General features: G+C 46.1%; 1 protein-coding gene across 7 annotated transcripts; it reads left to right on the top strand.

The window, feature by feature from the left end:
* Positions 1-836: 836 nt before the first annotated feature.
* Positions 837-19,058, top strand: CNR1 (cannabinoid receptor 1). Of its 7 annotated transcripts, XM_075498340.1 has the most exons (5): positions 837-974; positions 8,256-8,348; positions 8,790-8,846; positions 12,016-12,147; positions 13,887-19,058. In XM_075498340.1, exons 4-5 carry the CDS (start codon positions 12,095-12,097, stop codon positions 15,367-15,369), a joined length of 1,536 nt encoding a protein of 511 aa, XP_075354455.1. In that variant the 5' UTR covers positions 837-974; positions 8,256-8,348; positions 8,790-8,846; positions 12,016-12,094; the 3' UTR covers positions 15,370-19,058. The 7 variants fall into 7 exon arrangements, with proteins under 7 accessions (XP_075354455.1, XP_075354457.1, XP_075354458.1 ...); XM_075498342.1 differs by lacking the exon at positions 12,016-12,147; XM_075498343.1 differs by lacking the exons at positions 8,790-8,846; positions 12,016-12,147.
* Positions 19,059-20,174: the final 1,116 nt, after the last annotated feature.

Genomic DNA, 20,174 nt, shown 5'->3' with positions numbered 1-20,174 from the left:
CGGCAGGCTGGGGTCGCCCGCCTCAGCCCGCGGCGGGGCGGAGAGGGCGGGAGGCCGGGCCGGGCCCCGCGGCGGGGCCGCGCTGCCCCCCCGGCGGGGAGGCGCCGTCCGCCCCCGCGGGCCGGAGGAGGCGCTGCCTTCCACATTGGCTGGAGCCCCGCGCACCGCCTCCCCCGGCCCGGCTCCCCGCGCTCGGCGGGCCGCGGCGGCGCAGCGCCGGCAGGACGGGGCTGAGCGCCATCAATCACCCACGGCCCCACCGCGGGGCGAACGGCGGGCGGGCGGGCGGCCGGGGGCGCGGGGCACGGCTCCAGCCGGCCGGGGCCCGCGCTCCGCCGCCGCCCGCCCCCGCGGTGTCCCCCGGTGTCCCCGCGTCCCTCCCCCGGGGCGAAGTTTGGCCGCCGCCGCCGCCGCCCGTCGTCCCCCGGCGCTGCCCGCGCGTGCGGGGCGCCTCCGCCGCTGCCAGGGCCGGGACAAAAGGCACACTGACACGTGATGGGAGCCGGGCTTCATAAATGGGACCGGAGAGGGGCGGAAGGCGGGGGGGGACGCGGCGGCGGCGTGTGCCGGAGCCGCGCCGGGTGCCCGGCGGCTCCCGCGCTGCCTCCCCGCGCCGAGGCGGCGGCGGCGGCGGCGGCGGCGGGCGGAGGCGGCGGAGGAGGGCCGGGGGCGGCGGCCTGGGGGGGCGGGCGGCACATGGAGCGGCGGCGGCGGCGGGGCGGCGGAGCCCGGCGCGCCGCCTGAGCCGGGCGAGCGAGGGCGGCGGTGGTCGGAGAGGAGGCGCCGAGGGGAGGGAAGGGAAGAAGGGGAGGCAGCCGGGGGGAGAAGTCTCCCACCTCCTCCTTCCCCTCGCCGGCACCGCCTCCTCGGCGCTCCCCAGTGCCGGGGTGCCCGGGCGGGGCGGCGCTCCCGCTCCCTGCCGGGGGTCGGCGCGGCCGGAGCAGGCGGGGGACGCGGCCGGTGCCGTGCGGAGGGTAAGGACGGCGCGGGGCGGGGGGGCGGGAGGGTGCGGGGGGTGTCCCCCCCCCGGCCGGGGGCCAGGTAGCCGTCGTCCCCCTCAAAGTTTGTTGGCGGCGTGGCGGGGGGCGGGGGGGGAAGTCCGGGGGTGACACCGCCTGCCCCGACGGCGGAGCGGCCGGAGGGGAGGCGGCTGCCTGCGGGAGCATCCCTCCCCGCGATCCGTCGCCGCGACCCGCGCTGCGGAGGGGGCCGGGGGAGCGCGGGTCTCGCCGCTGCCCCGGGCACGGCCCCGCGGCGCCGCCTCGGGCGGCTGGGGAGAGCCGGAGGGTGCCCCAGCGCCACCCGGGACAAGCCGGTGGCCCGAGGCGGGCGCTGTGCCTTCGTGAGCCCGGCCGCAGGACGGGGGGACCCCGGCCGCGGGGGGAGCCCGGCAGCGGGCGGAGGTGCGGGGGGCTGGCGGCGTTACGGTTAAGACGCGTCCATTCTTCTGTGCGCGGAGCCGGCAGCCTCCCAGGTCCCCGCAGGACCTTATCTGACACCGGAGGTTTCTCCTCTCGTCCTAACCCACCGGTGCCTTGCAGCGGGTGGCATTCAGCCCGGTTTTCCTGTGCACTTTTCCTCCCAAAACTCTGCCGTTGAGGCCGTAGCCGAAATAAAAGGCGGTTCGTGATTTTGTGCGCAGTGATGTTCCGTTAAAAGATGTCACTTAGGCATCCAGCACCTTCAGAACATCCCAGTAGGGTTTTTGGTTGGTTCGTTTGTTTTTGTCTGAAATTCGGAGGTCTGGGGGGAAGACAGCAGAAAAAGAGTGAGCGAGCTTTTTAAACTTCACGCGGTGTTTGTCGTGTGAAATCTTCGGCTCTTGAGAAATAATTCTGAGTAACCAGATGGGCTTATTTTAAATGGGCATCTTTTTGTCTCAAAGACGTCCGCAAATCTCCATTGAGAACACCCCTGGATGAGGTATGTACCAAGCCTTTGGCAGGAGAGAGCTCGTTACTGCGATTTCAGTTTGATTAAGTAAAATGGTGTCAGAAGATGAAGTCCGTAGTTTTCCTTCTTTCTCTGAAATTATTATCAGTGTTATTTTCTGTATGGCAGCAAATGCTCATATTAACAGTTTCGGCATATGTTTTCTTCTTTCAGAAGGTAAAGGGACATATATAACATGGAGCCAGATAGCAAAATACTCCTTCTTGAGTATCTACAAGTTTTTGTTTTAAAAGTAGTGTGGCTTTTTTAACCTGTTAAAGGTGTAGTAATGGTTCTTTCTTTTTTCCTTAGATGTATCATCTTGTTTTCATTGTTATTGTTCACCTTTTCTTAAAGGAATACAGCATTCTCTGCTGGGGGTGGCATTGCTGTTCACATGTACCAAGATCATGCGAAGGATCAGAGTGATATTTAATATGATATTTAATAACAAAATGTGCAACATTGCAAAAATGACTTGGGCGTGCTTAATTCTTTTTGGATTACACCTCGTATCAACTGCCAGCGTGGGTTTTCCCTTCTCAAGAAAGGAAAAAAACCCTGTGACCGTAGTAGGAATATTTATTATGCAGGCAGAGTTTATTAAATCAGCTGTAAAAGAAAGGAACGTAACATCTTTAAACAGTTTAGAAGATGAATGTGTAATTCCTGATTTGCTTGAGGTTAAAATTAGTTTTGTAGCAACCAGGAACAGCTTTGCGTTATTATCCACGGGTCTTTGGAATGAGAGGCAGAACCATTTGAATAAAAACACTTTCAAGCAGAATTGATAAAAGCAATAATTGTTTGACTGAACCAGCAGGCATCTTTTGCCGGGGGGGGGGGGGGGGGGGAAGTTGGCTAGGTAAAGAAATCGACTATTTGCTGCGAATTTACCTCATCGACCGTTTGATACACCTAAACCCACAGTAATCAAATCAAAATACCTACAAAACTCAAAGTGAAGGTGGAAGCAGGTTATAGTATCGTGAGGATGAGCCGGTGGGTGCCTTTGATCCTGGCTGCTGTTCTTTGGTGAATTATGTTAGCTCGCTTGCATAAAGGACCCCATTAAGGGCTTTCATGCTCTGCTGAAGGAACGGCAGGTCTTAGCCAATGCAAGCCTTTCTTTCCCTTTCTCTGTTCACAGGTTTCTGATTGGGCAACAGAAGTTTAGAAATTAAATAACTTTTTTTTTAGTCATTTCTGACTTTCAGCCTTTAATGTGGCCGTCCCAAAATACTTGCAGGCTGTCACCCCTCTGGGAATTTTGGTGCTTAAAGTGTTACGCGCTAGGGAGGGAGAGCTGGGATGGTTTTCATTTCTATTGAGTAGTGGTAGGTGAGGAGATTAAGAGGCAAGGGAGAACCCAAACCCATGTATTCACTTAGTATTGCCCAATAATTTTACAAATACATTGCCTCTCCTGGTTCTGCAGGTCTCATGCGCTGTCTTCCACCCACCTAGTTTCTCTACTTCTGCACGTTTTAAGAGAAATTGCTGTAACTTCTCCGATGCAAACTTTGTGACCTCTCTCTAGTCATGCAGTTGGCTATCTAGGCATCCGCAGAATTCATTTTTCTGATTGCTCTTCATTTCTTTGCAGATGTCTGTATTGGCTTTATCTGAGTCTCCTCCTGAAACAGTAAATGGTTTTCGATATGTTTCCCTGCAATTTCCCAAATAGTTTAGGCTATGTAAAATGACGAATGTTCTACAAAACCATTCATCAACCATTTAAGTGAGAATTTGGAGATTTTTCTCTTCTCTAGCAGCAAATTCAGAGTCTGCTGCTGATTTAAAATATGTACTGCGGGCGACCCTAACACTGGGATTTGGCCAAGTTCAAAGCAGCTGTGCAGATGGACACAGAAGGCAGAAGGCAGAGGGAAATAGACCCTTTTAATCATAACAAGGCTGCTCTTGTTTTCCTATCTATAGTAGAAATGCATGCCAGCCCCTTGTACTTAAAAGCAAGCTTGCAAATGTGCCAGAATAGACAGCAACAGCATTTGTTATTAATGCAAAGTTAAAAATGTGACAACCTGTCTTCTCAGTACTGCTCTTTACATCTCCATTTCTAGACTGATGCTGTACTGCTGCAAAAAGTGCACAACCGATCGCTGTCGGTGGGATAAGAATTTCCCCCCTCCAGAACTCAGGCTCTTCGAAAGTGTGTGGCTTTGTTAATGATCACTGAAACCAGCCACGACCTGTCCTTTTGAAATGGTTATAATGACTTATAAATCAATTTCTCATTAGAAAGAACTTTTTTTTTTCTTTTTCCCGAAGGTGCCATTGTTGCCCATGAAAAATGATTGGGTTTGCAACATAAGGTTGGAGCACATTTTATTCTGCCATTTGTGCCTCATGCAGGGGCATTATGGCAGTGTACACACCAAGCCCGCTTCTGCCTCTCTTCAGTAGAACATCTGTTTTTGATCAGGCTACCAATATCCAAATTACAGAGAAAATAGGTATTTCACTACTGTGTGTGTTAATATAATGTCAGTTGTTATACTTTGGCTGGACTGTTGGTGAAACTGGATGTTTTGTACGTTTCAGATGTTGTCTTGTTTGTGTAGATCGAGGCTAGATGGCATCAAATGGTACCTTATCCTGTGTTAACCTGTTTTATGGCAGTTGTATATTCTTCTTAAGAAAGGCGTGTTTACTCACTGCAAAGTACTGAGCAGGAGCAGCTCCGTAGGGAATACTGTCAGTTCCCTTTGAGCCCTCGCTGGAGTAATTTTCATATTTCTGCATTTTAGGAAACCTTTCAAAGTTTGTGCTTAGGGGCTTGGGGGGCTCCCACCTTCCCGTTGTGGTGAATATGTGGAACGTGCTCTTAGAGATCATTGTTTTTAGCCAATTCTGCCTCTGTTTAAAACAATACAATACTGGAGTCTGGACTATGCACGTGCCTGGAAAATTAGGTAGAATAGGTTTGGAGTGTGTATAGAGGTACCTATATATATATATATGTAGACACACACGTGCGCGCAAAATAGTTTTTACAGGATCTCAGTGATAGATGTATTCATTTTTGATCCTTGCTTTTCCCCAGGAAGGCTGTGTATGGGGGAATTCAAAAAGATATTCAGCACTCATCTTGCCTGTATTTTTTGTCCCTACACTTCTAGCTTGTCTGCTTGTCCTCTGGCTCCGGGAATTTGAGTTTATGCATGACAAACACTACTGCAGCGTTTGTGAGACTTTGAATAGTTGTTCCTCTAGGCATGTGTATGTGTTTGTGTATGTCTCTCTGTAAGTTGATGCATAGAAATATATATACGTGCACACACACACAAAAATAAAAAGTCATAACTCATCCCTCAGTATCTTTTAACTATTTTTCCAAATCTGATGTAATATTGGTTGGAGTCTCTCTGCAATTTGTTGTTCTGACTACTTGGATATCAGATTCTACTGTAATTCTTTCTCACTTCTCCTCTTCTCTCCTTCTCTCCTTTTTTTAAAAAAGAAAAGCATCTGCATATTTCGAAGACATGCACCATTGCCAAGCAATCTGGTGTAGTGGCTTAATATGCTGGCAAATAATTTCACAAGTTGTTTGTGTGTGTGAAGGCAGTGTATTTGAATATCATTATATTCTGAATGTAGCTATGAAGAGAGTTATCTGAGCTTATTTAAATTTTATGAAAGGCCAGACAGCTCCAGAAATGAAAGAATGTTTTACATTTTTTAATTGGAGTGCATATTTTCATCCTTTACTAATGCTGATGGTGTGGGACATCGCATTTACCAAGTCTTTCTGTCCTAGCTTCCGAGCACTACTAATACTTGGTGGCCTAATAACAATTTTTGGGAGAAGTAAACTCCTGAGGACTGAGGCAGAAGAGATGTTGCTTTGCAATGTGTTGCTGACCTTCTATGCACTAACTTTTTGTCACCGCCTGTAAACCCCTCTTCCCTTTTCTCCTTTCGGTGCGTTTATCCACTGTATGGGTCACTCAGTGGCTCTTTTTGAGCTCTCCATCTTCCTTTCCACCTCTGTACTTCATTTTCCTTAAGCAATTTGATTTTCATTAATGTCCCTGGCCAGATTTGCTCAACTGATCCCTCCTGAGTGTCCCCAGCTCGGTCCCATGCGTCAGTCCGTACAGCGCTGTCCTTTTCTGTGACCTTAGCGAGGATGGCTTCTCAGAGCCCTTTGCGTCTTCCTTCGCTGTTTGAATACAGATCAGAAATGGACTTTCAAAAGAGCAAGTCATTGCCTGCAGAGCAGTGGGTCTGTTCTTTCTTTTCGGTGAGATCTGAAAATCCCACTAGCTATATCCTTCAGCTTACGGAGTTGTCTCTGAAGTTTGCGTAGCTCTGAAGAGGAGGGAGGTTTTCTCTCGTGAGTTTTCTCCTTCACCTGATCTGCTTTCCCCAAGCCGACCATGAAGGCAATTCTTCTCTTTCCCTATAATCTGCATCCCCTGCCTCTCCGGGGCTCCTTCCACTTGGGTCTTCCTCTCTTACCTTTCCCTGGTTTGCTCCGGTCTCACCTGGAGAGGTCCTGTTCCCTGTATGAGGACAGTAGTTACCTCTCCTCTCTCCTCCCAATCCCCTTCACACCAGTCACTTAACCCGCATTACCTTCGCTCTCAGCATCTCCTTGCTGTCTCGCAAAGTCTTTGATTAAAACTTGTTATGGCCACAGTTTGTTGCGTGGGGAGGAGGAGGCAGACGTGCACTCTGTGCATTTTATGGGAGTTCTCCCGGGAGCCTGATGGTTTTGCTACCTTTCTGTCTCTAATCCTTACTCTTTTAAAAATGTTCACTAATATTTTCTACTGCAACAAATTCTTGACCTTTTTTGTTCTGCTCTGGACGTTACATGGAAGCTGTTTTCTTGGAGTGGTTATCTCTTCCCCCCTCAATAAATGTGTTTTTCCCCCAGTTTCATCCTCTAGACATTACATTCTTCTGGGGACTTTTAGCATTTAGCATCCAGTGGAGCCTTGGTCTTTTATCTCCTGCTCTGCTCTTTCAGATGACTTCTCTCCCTTCAACCACATGTTGTGTGCTAATCTGCTGTCTCTTCTAGGTCCTTCCAGGAGACTTGAGTGTTCAGCCCCCATCTCTTTTGCACCTGGCTGGGCTTCTCTGTCTCCATTTAACATTTATGTCAATTCTGCTCAGCAGTAATAAGCGCCTGCACCTTTTGGCATTAGAGAATGGCTAGAAAAGAGGCTGGAAATGAAGCAATTTCTATTGGAATATTGAAATCCAAGATAAACCCTTTTGTGAAAAAGAACAAGTTCGAGAGTTCAAAATTGACCAGCTTAATGAGTTCTCTGTCATTTTCTTTAACATGTAAATACCATAACATTGTATCAAACTTTTCCTGTTACCTGTTCATTCTGCTTTATTGGGAAATGGGTCCCTAAACTGGAGCTGATTTTAAGCAAATTCCAGCTCACTCTTGCTTCACTGTTTCCTTGTCATCTGAACTTTTCATACTTCAGCTAGCCTCTTCATCCTCTCCCAAAACTATGTCTTTAAATGAAATGAAGATGTATAAAGTAAACTGTGAAAGATGTTAAAATCCCACGTTCATACAGTCTTTTTGTTGTTTTAAGAAAGCCACCTCTGCCTTCCCTCCTTTCTCCCAAAAGCCGGGCAGACCAGGTAGCTGTAGTTTCCCATTAACGTGATCCTGACAGTCTCCTTGCTGGTTTGTGCCTTCAGTACTTTGTCTTGTCTCCAACCTGGTAGGAAATATGTGTGTAGGGAGTTGTATTTCACAAGCTGAGGGATTTCAAGGGAACTCAGGAGCTTTGGAGGTTTTTCACAGGCAGATGGGGCGGCTGTCCCCGCTCTTCCCCCTGCGGCTGGGTGGGATGTGGGAGACACATCCTTGGTTCCCTTAATTCAGAGAAAGGCCTTCAAGGTAAGCCTCTCACCTGCCAGGTGTGCACCCTGGTGCTTTTATTTCCTGATGTTTAACTCTTGATCCAATGTGGAACAACTCGAGCGGTTGAGAGACGGGCAGCAGAACAGAGAGGTTGCCAGCACGCTCACCTGCCTCGCAGGAGAGCAAAGTTCGGGTCCTTTGCCTGCACCAAACGGAGCAGGACTTCATCCTCGCTTTTGAACCTCTCTGATCTTAGACACACGCGTATGCCCTGGCTGTTTGAGAGAGAAGACACAGCCTCTTCTTCTCTGTGCCTGCAAGTCACTTGTGCTAAAACTGGTACACACATCTCACCAACAAAACTTTGGAGGGAAGAAATAACGTTATTTCTTTTAAAATCATTGTTGGTCACTGATTAACGCTCTGTTTTCCCCATTGTTTTGTTTTTGTTGTTCAGATTGTCAGCTGCTGGATGCTGGGTGGTGTCACGTAGGGGCAGTTCGCCCCCAAATTAGAACAATCCAGCCCCTACCCTGCTAGTGTGCAAACGGTATGTTAATTAACATAAATAACCATGTAGCTGTGGATTCTTGCTAATTAAGGTTCAACTTGCCAAAGATACCATCCTGTTACATACGAACAAGATTTGGCTCAGTACTTGCATGCCCTCGTTTACCCCATAGCTGATAGTGCCTTGCTGTAACTAGAAGATAGCATCCCTCATTTGCTCCTCTCCTAGTGTCTGTGCACCTTCCCGATCCCTCACACAGAGAAAATTCTCTGAAGTGAATGCAGATTTTCCTGAATTAGGAGTGACAGTGTATTTGCCATTTATAGCCTAGGAGTAGCACTGTGTTGGAGATGGAGTAGTAAAACAGTAAATGGGATAGGGGTAACATTTCACATTCTCATCTACGTGGGGTTTTTTTCTTGCTGGGTGTTATTGAGTCTTAGAGTGCCATTTCTCAGACTGCGCATTTCTTTTTCCAAGGCTTAGAAACCTTGTTCTGTCCTCGAAGCAGTATTGTTCATCGCCATATGGGATAAGGTAATTATTAGCCATATAAATTTTCATTTTATAGGACAGTTGTAATTCCTGGAGGCCAACAGTTACTATGGTAGATCTCATTTCTCTCACGCTTTTTCAGCTGACTGCACACGAGTACAAATTACTGCTGTTTCTTCTGTGGTAGTACTTTGTGGACCCAGTTTGGTAGGAGTCCCAGTGCACTGGGCGCTCTGCAGACTTACTGGACGAGAAAGCCTTCTGAAGGACTTACAAGCCTTATGTGGAAACAAGGAGAACGCATTTACATATTTTTGTGCATTCAAAAACTATGTTTCAATTATACCTACTTGTCCTTTAGCCTGTTCTTAATTAGCTGTGGGTATCTTAGAAGAAATGTATAGACATGGAGATCAAAATATTTTCTAAAATAGAAGCTAGAAAGGTTTGATTGTGGATTTCCCTTTCTTGTTTTGATTCCTTTTCTTGCCACGTCAACATTTGTGCAGTTATCAGTAGCATCATTGTATTGCTCATAATTACTTTCTGAGGAAGAACGCAAATATTCACTGTTTCTATTCAGACTATTAAAATTGCTTCATCAATCATCCTGGTTTGAAAATTATAATAAATTCAGCCTTTTTTTTAGACAACGATAAAAACTTTCCAGCCCTCCCTCTCCCCCAGAACAGCAGGAGAAGATAGGTAATAGCATTTTAATGAAGTCATGCTCTTGTTCCCCAGGTGAACCGGTCCTGTGGACCAACGAGAAGTCCGGGGGAGGTATAATTCTCCCTGGTGTCCAAGATGAGTTACCAGCCTTTTACGGATTATATATTTTATATTTTACCTAAGGGGTCTTTATATTCTGATAGCATCCAAGCTTCTTTTAAGGCTACATGTAACCACACAGTGGAGGGCAGTAGTAAGACTTGTCCCCTCAGCTCTTCACTAATTCTTTCGCTTTGAGGGCAAAGCCTTACAAAGTTGTGTCTTCAACCTTCAGTTGATGTTTAACACCTCATATGTTTGAACCCCGGTAAAGCAGGCTGGAAGGAAAGAGCTAGAGGAAGATAAATCCAGGTCTCTGCAGACAGCTAAGCGGTGTGTTTGTAAAAGCCACTCCATCTAGTGGCAGTCACTTTGCACAGCTGGTCTGGCAGCACCCACCAACAGCCGCCGGCTGATGGGAGAAAAGTCTAAAATGGTGTTCAGCTATGGGTTTTCTGGTTTTGGTCTTCAAGATAAAAGATGCTTGAAACTTTTATCTGTTGTTTAATCCTTATCCGTAATCATAATTCATTACTTACTGTGAATTGCTGCGTGCAGTCATGGAAATACACCGAAAATTTTGAGTGCCGGCATCAGCATGGGCTCTTCCTCATCTTTAATCAATGTTTCAGTACTTTTTAAAGTCGTTGTAAAGTGAGAGAGGTAGTAGAGCTCATTTAAGGAAGGGACGAAGCTGAGAGCTTTGGAGACTCAAAGGCTCTGTGGGCAGAGCAGCTTTTGGCAGGGCAGGGAGGCTCTCCCTCGCTGCCACCCTGCCTGCGAGGGGACCTTGCTGCAGCACATGGCCGTCACCCCCGTCCCCTCCAGAGAGGGGGGATCTGTGCAGGGGACCCTTGTCTGCTAGGGAGGCTGTGAGAAGGCTCCCAGGGTATTTCAGATAGAGACGTTAATGGGTCTCAGGCAACATGGGTTTGGGTTGCATTGAAGCCAGCTGCAAAGAGCAGCGCGGCCACGTGGAGCGCGGTGTCCCGTTCTTGTGGGCAGTGCCTCCTCGCCGCTCCAGGTTCGGACAGAAGACCTCAGAGCCAAAATCTGTGTGACACTGGCACATCCACCTAACCAAACAAAAAGACCAGGAACCAGACCGCTGCTCCCACCATCAGCTTTTCAGTCTATGTCAAATCATGCAATACCTCAGGCTCTGACCTGGACTCTCCTGATAACCCCAGTGCCAAAGGTCCAGTCTTATTTTCACCAGGCAGCCATGGAAAACCTGGCTGATCGCTTCAGTGCATTTCAGTGTCTTAGCTTATAGCAGGGCAAGCTAGTATCTAAATTAAAATAAACGAAATTCCAGTAAAGTGCAATTCCAGATCAGGCGAATGGCTGTTTTACTGCAACTTTAATAAAAATCAACTGCTACTTGAATAGGTGCATGCACACATACTGCTAGAAATTTCCAATTATGATATTCCCAGCAGCAAACAAAACCAAAATTGATGTCAGCTGCATCCCCCAAAGCCTAAACTACACCACTAATGAACTCCCAAGTACTCTCAAAGAAAACTCTCTTTGCAGAGACAATAAGGTGGAAATTATGGTAATAATCTCAATGTAAAAATACAGAGGGAAAAAAAATCATTGACATTCAGAGTAAGACTTGCCTCTCCTGATCCCATTAACTATGTTGTTAGCATAGCATATGCATGCATAGTGATATTGTCACATAACTCACTGCCACCTTCAAAAGAGCACGCAGGAATTTGTGTTCTTTCATTTGTATTTCAAAGAAAGCTAGGGGTTGCACGGCAGCTTGCACCTTATTCTGAGGTAGTCTGTACTTAACATGACTCCAGCAGGGACCAGCTACCTCACAGCAATTTGTTTGTCTGTCTAGCAGAAGTGCTCAGTTGCATACAATTTTTGAAGCTTTACTCAAACATAATCTTCTCGACATGGGGCTGTAGCTTTAATCATTAAAATGGTTGTCTTCTTTTTCTGTCAGAAATAAGCTGGAATAACAGAGAATACCATAGAACTACTTGATTTATTTAATATTTTTTGGGTAGTTTTCAAATGAATAACACATTCTTCACTTCTGGTTTTAAACTGGTGTTATAATGCCAAGTTTAAAGTTGCCAGACTTCACCCAAAGCAGATTTGTCAGTTGTCAGCAGGGTCATATTTGCAACACATAACATCTGCAAATTCTACTAGGAACAGCTGTAAAGCACCTTCTGGATGAAAAGTATGTTACGTATTAGATTATTGCTGTTCATTTTTAATGTGTGCTTCAGCGACATTTCCCTCCCTCACTGCTCAAACCCTCAAAATTAAATTCCTTAATATTGTCTGTCTGTCTAATGATTATGTTGTTATTTGCTGAGCAACGATGTCTGCAAAAGCTGACCCAGCAAGTGTCCGTGTTGTGTGTTAGAATATCCTGGTAAGGGTTGCTTATGCTCATCCTCGTTTGCAGCGCTGAAGTTGCAGTGTCTTCTGGAGGTCGAGGTTCCTAGATTTCCTTTAACACTCAATGTCCAGGCCTGCTGAATCAAATGGAAAACTTTAACGAACTATGGAAAAAGTCTTGGGTGTTCAGGTGCCATGTGTAAATGCAGCATAAATATCTCATCAGCCAAACGATCTCTGCTTCTTTTGGAGATGCTCATGATTTATTCTGGTTTTAAGTATTGGTATTGTAGAGATGAATTGTTTTCATCTTTCTTTTAGTTTTCATGGGAAAACTGAGCTATGGTACCTACTGTGCAAGTCTCCTCTTTCGGAGTTGAGGTGATCAGTACTCTGGGTTTTGGCAGATAATATCTCATGGCCTTTCTGGCTGTTTATTGTCAGTTGTGTAAAGTGAACAGGTTAAGTCAGTACAGGCCTATATATGGCATCTGGGATTTCTTGGGTGTCACAAACAATTTCCTCCATTCTAAAAGCATGAAAAAGCTTGGTTTTGCTCCTGTTGCTGATGCAATCATCGAGATGTCCCATAGCAGATGCAGAATAGCTGTAGCGCACCGAAGCAATGATTCTGGCTCTTATTTACATTCAGACCACTCTTAGCCACTCTGGCAGTGGAAGGGGCCCTAAAGCAGATGTTCAATGCATGTTCAAGGCATGTTGTATGGGCAAAGTTATATAAAGGAGCACAGCATAAGAAGAGCTGTAAGACCTGTCCTACTTGTTGATGCATGTAGGATGCTCAGATGCTGATGAGGGTGCTCTCCCAAGGGTACCCTGCCCAGGAGTTAACACCCTGCAATTAATCACCATCCATGAGCAAAGGCTGGGCTTGACGGGACTCAGAGACCACTGGCTACCTGGGGACCTTCTGCTGGGCTCCTCCTTTCTGAGGGGACAGAATATTTTTGAGGGTGTCCCCAACGGGACAAGTTACATTTCCATGCTTCTCGCAGGAGCAGTGTGTCCTGGTCCCTTTTGCTTGAAGTTTTGGCCAGAGCTGCTCTCTGACTCAACCTTGGTGCCGTGTTTTTCCAGGCAAGCGTGAACTGCTCTGATTGAGGCTTCTGATCCACGCAGAAAGGATCACTGATGCACTCACTGACTCAGTGCTGGTCACCTTTCCTGAAACTGTGGACAGGGTGGGTAACAACCCACCTCCCTCATAGAGTCCAAACATCCCAGTTGCCTTGGTATGCTTAGCAGAAGGAAGGAACAGAGTAATGAAGATATATCCAGATGCCTATATTTGTAGATGAAATACCTTGCTAATACATTTGCAATAACAAATTCAGGATGTTAGTAGACCTCAGGCTGCTGTAACAGGGTAATGTGAATATATAGGCATACTGGGTGAACTGTGAAACTTGGCATGCATGGCTCTTTCCCCGTTCCCTCTCTGTTGTCAGGTTTTCAAAATCCTCAGTGCCTTTTGAAAGAAAAGCAATGAAGGTGATGATTCAGTTTAATGCTGCTCCTGCAGTGGCACTTGGTATTATCTAAATGAAGCAAGCCCAAGGAATATTGGTCTGCAAGGTACTTTGCAATCAGAAGCCAAGTTCAGATCTAGAGAAAAATATCTTTCTGGTGGAGTGGCTCGGAAGGTTTTGATGAGAAATGAAAATTACTTTCCTGTGGAATACTCAATTCCCTGCACCTCTGGTTTTTGCGTCACTTCTTAGTGTAATTCAGTTTTAGTGAAATCCAGGTGATTTCTCTCTAAGTGCTCGACTCACCCTGATTCCCACAGGTGGCAAAGGCTAGACCTGCACTGAATACAAGAGAAAGGTCGATTTTGTTTGACACAGTTCAACTAAGTTGTTTGTGGAGTTTGTCTCCCTGTTTATCTTAATGAAGTCTGATCTTTTCCCCTTCTAGGATTTCCTCCGATGCATTTTTCCCTCCCCCAAGTCTCTCTGAAACCAACAAGACTGGGGTTATGAAGTCAATCCTAGATGGCCTCGCAGATACAACTTTCCGAACAATCACAACAGATCTCCTTTACGTGGGCTCCAACGATATCCAGTACGAAGACATGAAAGGCGACATGGCATCCAAGCTGGGATACTACCCCCAGAAGTTTCCTCTCTCTTCCTTCAGGGGTGATCCTTTCCAAGAAAAAATGACTGCAGGAGATGATCCCCTGTTGAGCATTATTCCCTCAGATCAGGTCAACATCACAGAGTTTTACAACAAGTCCCTGTCCACGTTTAAGGATAATGAGGAGAACATACAGTGTGGGGAGAACTTCATGGATATGGAGTGCTTTATGATCCTGAACCCCAGCCAGCAGCTGGCCATCGCCGTGCTGTCGCTCACCCTGGGCACCTTCACGGTCCTAGAGAACCTCCTCGTCTTGTGCGTCATCCTCCACTCCCGAAGCCTCCGGTGTAGACCCTCCTACCATTTCATCGGCAGCCTGGCTGTGGCCGACCTCCTGGGCAGCGTGATTTTTGTCTACAGTTTTGTGGATTTCCATGTTTTCCACCGGAAGGACAGCCCCAACGTCTTCTTGTTCAAACTGGGTGGAGTTACAGCCTCCTTCACCGCCTCCGTAGGTAGCCTTTTCCTCACGGCAATAGACCGGTACATATCTATACACAGGCCACTAGCTTACAAAAGGATTGTTACCCGACCAAAGGCTGTCGTAGCGTTTTGTGTGATGTGGACCATCGCTATTGTAATAGCCGTTCTTCCTCTGCTCGGCTGGAACTGCAAAAAGCTCAACTCTGTTTGTTCGGACATATTCCCTCTCATCGACGAGACGTACCTGATGTTCTGGATCGGGGTCACCAGCGTCCTCTTGCTGTTCATTGTCTATGCCTACATGTACATACTGTGGAAGGCTCACAGCCACGCTGTTCGCATGATTCAGCGGGGCACGCAGAAAAGCATCATCATTCAGTCTACGGAGGATGGTAAGGTACAGATCACTAGGCCTGATCAAACTCGTATGGACATCAGGTTAGCCAAAACCTTGGTCCTTATCCTAGTCGTTTTAATCATATGCTGGGGCCCTCTCCTCGCCATCATGGTGTACGATGTCTTTGGGAAAATGAACAAGCTCATCAAGACTGTCTTTGCCTTCTGTAGCATGCTCTGTTTGCTGAATTCAACAGTGAATCCCATCATCTACGCTCTGAGGAGCAAGGACTTGCGACACGCCTTCCGCAGCATGTTCCCCACCTGCGAAGGAACCGCGCAGCCCCTCGATAACAGCATGGAGTCTGACTGCCAGCACAAACACGCCAACAATGCGGGGAACGTGCACAGGGCTGCCGAGAGCTGCATTAAGAGCACAGTTAAGATTGCCAAAGTTACCATGTCTGTCTCCACAGACACGACTGCTGAAGCGTTGTAAGTCAGAGACTTCTCAGCGTTGTGAGAAAAGGAGTTAGTTAAAAAAAAAAAAAAAAAAAATCAACAACAGAGAAAACCAAACCCGTGGCTTAACGTGTTTGTACCCTCCTGTAATATTTTTTTGGTTTGTCATTGTAAGCTGGGCGATGATTGTGTTACGAGCATTACCATCAGCCAGTTCTTCAGGTTTTACAATTAGGGAGTCAAGCTAAATTTTCAAAAGTTTTTTTCTCAAAAAGTGTTTACTGAATAATAGTAAGTTTCCTGAAAGAGCACAGAGAAAATACCGGGTTAGCAACAGTTCCTTTTGGGGGTGTGAAGAAAAATTGTGAAACCTAATTGAAAACTAATGCATCCTAAACCAACACCATCAAATAAGAAAAAAAGCCTTGTAATCATGCTGTTCATTTCAATGTGAAGTGTATTTCATGTCCGTAAGTAATAGGAGTTTTTGATTTTTTCCAAAAGCGGCAGTGCTGAGTTTTAGAGGTTTTGTAAAACGTGTCGTGTCCCGTGAATTGTATGCTGTTTTATTATGTGTTATTGATATTTGTCTGATTAAACAAAGTGATAAGGTAGACTTCCGTGGAAATAATGTGAAATGTGATATGTAAACCCCATTGAAAACACTTACTGTATTTGAAGAATTCCTATGAGCTATTTTGGAAATTTTACACTTTTAGTGGTCTTCTGTGGACTTAGAGGAGAGGCTTTGTGTTCTTCTATTAAAATTATTTCCCCACTACCTTTTACTTTCACATGCATACGAGAGTAACAGCAACAAAGGAATAGAGGAGGAATGTAAGAGAGGAATGCACTGGTTCAGACTTTTAACTACCACTGCGTTTATACAGAAGGACGTTTGTGGTCGTACAGACTATCGCCCTGCTCTCGGGCGTTGCGTGAATACAAACACTCAAAGGCGAAGGTCCCGGATATTGGCTCCTTTAACGGGCAACTGGTTTTAAGCCCCGTGCTGGTGCTGGACCACTGAAGACAGCATGTGTCTCAGACTCAGTGTGCGATGTTATCACTGTGCAGTCGATGTATACTTGAAGTGTGTCGCATTCCTGTATCCCAGGTTTAAGCAGATTCAGAGCCTGAGATGCCAAACTCCCATCTTCACTAAAAGAGGAGGAAATATTGTCAGACTTAGACATTTTCTTCTTGTGTGAGCGTGTATATAAATAAATATCTATGTGTGTGTACGTGTGTGTGCGTGTGTGTGTGTGTGTAAGTATACTAATCAGTGTGAGTCATGGTAGCATAACTAAGATGGGTCATTATGACCAAATGTAAACTGTATTTCTTGTTGCACGCTTTGCACACGAATTCTGTTTCTAAAATTGAGTTCTTCCAACTGATTACTGATGAAAGTACCGTATTGAGAACATCCCGATCCACTCTGAGAGGTGTATCCATGTGCTAGAGAAAGCAACCTTTCAGTTGTACTTGAGAATAAGGGGAAACAAGAGGCAGAGCATGGCATGAGCCTGCGCTGACAACTGCAGCGTCTGTCAATGGTGTTCCTGAAAACTGAGAAAGCCAGAAATAAATTATAATTTGTTTTAAGACCAGCAGTATTCAAATCTCATTGCTTGAAATGAGGTGAGTCTCACTGTGAAATCAGAATACAGATGGCAAGGTTTGACACCATCAGCTTTGAGGAAAGAGAAGTTGTTGAAGGAAAATGCTCCTCTGTTCCCTGGTGGGATTGTTTCTGCAGCCTGGCACTTTTGCAAGGAGCACGTTACCGGATAGTCTTTGAGGCACGGATATTCTGTAATTCCGTTCTGAATCAGAAGGTATGGGGTCCTCTTCTCTGCTGCCTTGCTTTTTCGGGTCGTTTCCTCACCCTTCTGGCTGATTTCTGCCAAAATAGCTGCAAAGGCGGCTTAGCCCGTTGGCTGCCGGACGCTTGCCGCAAGAGGGGAGACTCCTGCCGTGGCACCGGGCGAGTGGAGCCAAGTCCGTGCTGCCCCGCCGCCCGTCCTCGGGGTTACGCAGGGAAAGAGCAGGGCGGCAGCCCCGGGCTCTCTGGCCACCGTGCTGTTCCCGTGGTGCTTCTGATGCCTCGGTGCGGGCCAGAGCAGCCAAACGGCCCGGCCGATTTCAGCCCGTGGCTCTGCAGGGGCGTAAGTGGCTCCAAGTTCAGGCTTGGTGAGGGGCGGCACATTTTAAAGATCTCATCAGGCGAGGTGCTGAGCAGCGGCTGGAGGAGACAGGGGTACCTTCCTCCTCCACCCCCCTGCCCTGCAGCTTAGCTGGGCGGTAGGACGGGGCACCACCTTCTCGAGGGGCCCGGCAGTCAGCCGAAACCCGCGGCTTGCAGAGGATTCCCAGAGGACATGCAAGTCCTCCTCCTGAAAGATCTTTCTCATATCTAGGTGAGGTCCATCCTAAAGCAGCCCTCTTGCAGGAGGCAGGGGGGAAAGCCCATTTGAAATGTAAAGGTATTTTAAGAGCCATTTTTGAAACTGTCTTCTTGTGAATTAAATGCAAACTTCATGGACTTTCGTTGTGCATTCAAGTTCTAAATTTTACATGATAAATCATGGGACAATGGGGCTGTCTTGGCACTTAACTTGGTGCTTACTGATATAATAAGAAATAGCATCCTGTGAAATGTTACTGTCTATCATCAGTATCTTCATTTGCATAATGAGTTTTTCTAAAGCTCTGGGAACTGTGTCGGTTCACTTAGAACCATTTATTAAAGAGGTGGCAACAATTTCCCTACGCGTTGCTCACTAAGTAGAACTACTCTTTCATTAGAAAAATCTGCTGCCGTTCCAAGATAAGCTGTACTTAAACTTCAGCTTTAGGTATTCCTAATTTGCAGTTGCCTACCTTCACTTAGTGATAGCACAGCCAAACGATAACTGTGTTCCACAGCCACCCACACCGTCATCATCATCCAAGCAACGATCGTTGCAGTTACGTATACGTACCAACTCCGTGTCGCGTATCTACCAAGAAGACCATCTATGTCACATGCGTGCAGAGTTAGATTCTCAACAGTCTAATTGTATATTTGTATAATACAATCTCCTCGATGCTGTGCAATCACTATCCACATCTTCTTGCACTGGCCTTTTGATGAAAATTTTAGTGTGTCTATTGTGAGATAGACAGCGCATTTTACCTGCTGTTATTGGGCTGAATGTATGTATATAAGTGAAAAATAAAAAAAGTCATCTGTACAAGCAGTGGCCTAAAAAGTCTGTAATTGTAGACTAGGACAATTGTTGAAGTTGCTGTGACATCTCAAGTACTACCTTTGAATAAACTGTTTACAGGGTCTCTTGGGATGCTGTTTCATAGTGAAAGGAAAATCTTTCCTTGTGATAATATGAGGTAAAGAAATTGGATTACCTGAGCTTTTTATTTCCAGTGTTTCAAAGTGGAGAACATACTCTTTATTGTCTGTAAATCTAACATTATTACTTCCTCTTAGAAGAATATTGTATCATTAGATGTTTGTTTGAGCTGGTAACATCCTTGCAACTGCTGCAATATTTTTCATTAGCAACCTGTATAATAGTTTGTACACAAGTACTGTTCAGATTGTCATGAAAAGTAGCTTTGACCATTTACCTACCAGTAGCAGAATAGTATTTCTGTAAGATTTCCAGTGTATTCCTACCATATCATATTTTATTTCTATAATGTAATTAAACTGTTATTTATTCAAGGAGAAAAAGTATTCCTCTACTTTTTTTGTTTTCCAAATTTTGAGATAACTGAGGAAGCCACGTGATGATGCTGCCTCATCCCACAATCTGGTGCTCTACGTTTTGTTTATAAGTTTGTCTGTCAGATTCTGAAACAACTGCTTAAACAACTTGACAACAGGTTGTCAGGCTTTGTGGGTTTTAATTGTACGTTGATATGTTTGAAGGAGGAGGTAGATTTTATATTTTATATTTGTGTATTCAGTACTATGGAGACAAGAGAGAAATGACATAGTTAAAACTGAATCTCCTGTTTCACTATGTAGGCAATTTCCCCTTTCCTCTGTATTAGCCAAAATGCAATAAATCTCTTTTGCCTTCCTCAGATGCATATGTTTGCACAGAGATGTCACATTAAGAGAAACCCATATACTTCAGAAAAAACAAAACACAAAAGAGCAGAAGAAAGGAATACAAACCAAAACAGTGCTGCCAAAAGCAACAACAGCCTAAATTAGTTATTGATGGTTGTAAATGTAATCAAAGACTTGAGACAAACAAAAAGTTAGTCTAGTTTTGGCCAGTGCTAGCGGGGACAGAGTTGGGGGGGGGGGGGGGGGGCGATGGAGTCGCCCAACAGGGATGCACAAAAGCTGTGCAGGGAGAGCAAGCTCAGCCATGCCACTGCCTGTCGGGCACACGAAAGTGCCCGACCGCTGCTCATCCACAACTGAAAGGAAGGGTTGAAAAAACACTTATAATCTCTTTGTGGTCCCACACGCCTGATCCAAAGCCCACTAAATGCCATAGAAAGGTCCCTGCCCATTTCAAAGGATTAGTTTTTCATATGACTTAATCTCAGATTCATGTTACTTGGGCAATTTTCCTTCTCCACATTTGTGGTGTGAAAACAGCGGAGGTCCTTAGGGGACGAAGTAGGCATGTCCTGGGGCTTCGGATCATGGTTGTGTCACAGTATTTGTATTTTTAAAAATCAGGTCACTGATGAATTGAGAAAGTCTTGGCAAAACAAAAGCAACTAGAAATGAAAGATGAGCTCTTAATCTTTAGCTGCATACTACATTTAAATGAAGAAGTCTGAATATTTCTGCTGAAAGCTGTCACTTCCAAA

The sequence above is a fragment of the Mycteria americana genome, chromosome 3, assembly GCF_035582795.1.
Source record: "Mycteria americana isolate JAX WOST 10 ecotype Jacksonville Zoo and Gardens chromosome 3, USCA_MyAme_1.0, whole genome shotgun sequence".
NCBI classification, from domain to species: Eukaryota; Metazoa; Chordata; class Aves; order Ciconiiformes; family Ciconiidae; genus Mycteria; species Mycteria americana.
Note: the sequence above shows the minus strand (reverse complement) of the source record. Positions and strands in the feature narration are given on the sequence as shown.